The 1,591-nt window shown below is 69.9% G+C and overlaps 1 protein-coding gene across 1 annotated transcript; it reads right to left on the minus strand.

Annotated features, from left to right (window-relative positions):
* Positions 1–117: 117 nt before the first annotated feature.
* Positions 118–1,036, minus strand: AURANDRAFT_3711 (hypothetical protein; the record flags this gene model as incomplete). The annotated part of the gene is made up of 3 exons (XM_009034586.1): positions 118–241; positions 430–735; positions 837–1,036. Coding segments are annotated over 3 exons (630 nt in total), but the record flags the coding sequence as incomplete, so codon positions are not given.
* Positions 1,037–1,591: the final 555 nt, after the last annotated feature.

Raw genomic sequence — 1,591 nt, forward strand, 5'->3', positions numbered from 1 at the left:
GTCGGCGGTCTGGTCCATGCNCGTCGCGCAGCGGAGCGCGTGGTTGTGGCGGCCGTCGACGGTGTCGACGAAGGACCCGCCCCGCATGGGCCGCTTCTCCGCGGTGCCGCCCGCGCACCACTCCCAGACGTTGCCGAGCGCGTTGTAGATGCCGAAGGCGTTGGGCGCGTAGGCGTCGACGGGCCCCGGGCCGACGAAGCCGTCGCGCGCCGAGTTCTCGTCGGGGAACTCGCCCTCCCACCTGAGCAGCAAAAGGGTGCGAAATTCCCAACTTCAAAGGCTCCTATCTCGGTCGTTTTCCGCTCGTTTCGGCTGATTTTTGGACGAGCGATCATCTCTCGGAGCGCTCTCGAAGCGTGGGTGCTGTTTCCGAAACGCGCGCGCGCGGAACCTCACGTTGAATCACCCTTTTGCTGCCCCGCCTCCCACGCGTTGAGCCGCGTCCACGGGTCGTGGTCCGCGTCGCCCCACGGGAAGGGCTCGTCCTCGAGGCCGCCGCGCGCGGCCATCTCCCACTCGACCTCCGTCGGCAGCCGCCGGCCCGCCCACTTGCAGTACGCGCTCGCGTCGTTCCAGGAGATGTGCGTCGCCGGGTGGTCGCCGCGGCCCCGGAGCGACGAGTCGGGCCCCTCGGGCTTGCGCCAGTACGCGCCGAAGACGCCCATCCACCAGGGCGACGCCTGGACGCGGCCCAGGCCGTTCTTCGCGTCCGACTGGTTAATCGTCGCGTTCGACCTGCGGCGCGGCGCGTTTTCGGCGCGAGCGAGAGAGAAAAGAAGCGCGCGCGAGGCGCGATCGGAGTCGCGCGCGACGCGAGGAGCGGCGCCGGCGCCGACGCCGTGAGCTCGAGGACGAAGGACCAGCGGAAGTTCTCCGCCTCCGTGAGGTACTGCGTGTCGCGCACGAAGCGCTTGAACTGGTCGTTGGAGACCGCCGTGGGGTCGATGCGGAACGCGGGCACGCGGCGGTGGCTCGCGGCCTTGGCGCCGTCGCGGCTCAGGGAGCTCGGCCGCTTGTCCATGCCCGTCGCGCCGGCGATGGCGCCGAAGACGTCGTCGCCGAGGCTCTCCTTGAGGCTCTCGAGCTGCTCGCCCTCCTTGTCCTCGGGAGCAAAGTCCTTGGGCACGTCGTCGTCGGCGAAGGACGTGCCGAAGGTGAGCCAGCCGGCCTTGACCAGCACCTGCTCCGTGAGGGCCTTGTCCACGGGCGCCTTCACGGCGAAGACCGCGGCGACGAGCGGCGCGACGCGCAACACGGAGCAGACCATCGTCTGCGATCGATTTGTGGAGAGCGGCACCATTCACCTCACGTATCGTATCTCCTCGAGATGGCTGCCCCGCCGTCGACCACGCATCATCATGGCCGACGACGCCGCGCCGCGGGCGACCTGGACTCGGCCCGTGCTGCGGCCCTGGCACTGGCTGCTCATCGCGTGCATCGACATCATCGGCCCCTTCAGCACGGACTCCTACATCCCGAACCTGCCGGAGATGGCCCGGGAGCTCGACGCGCCGACCTGGCTCGCGGGCCTGACGCTCCAGGCGAACTGGCTCGCCAAGGGTGTCGGCACGCTCGCCATCGGCCCCCTGTC

The sequence above is a fragment of the Aureococcus anophagefferens genome, assembly GCF_000186865.1.
Source record: "Aureococcus anophagefferens unplaced genomic scaffold AURANscaffold_2, whole genome shotgun sequence".
Lineage (NCBI taxonomy): Eukaryota > Pelagophyceae > Pelagomonadales > Pelagomonadaceae > Aureococcus > Aureococcus anophagefferens.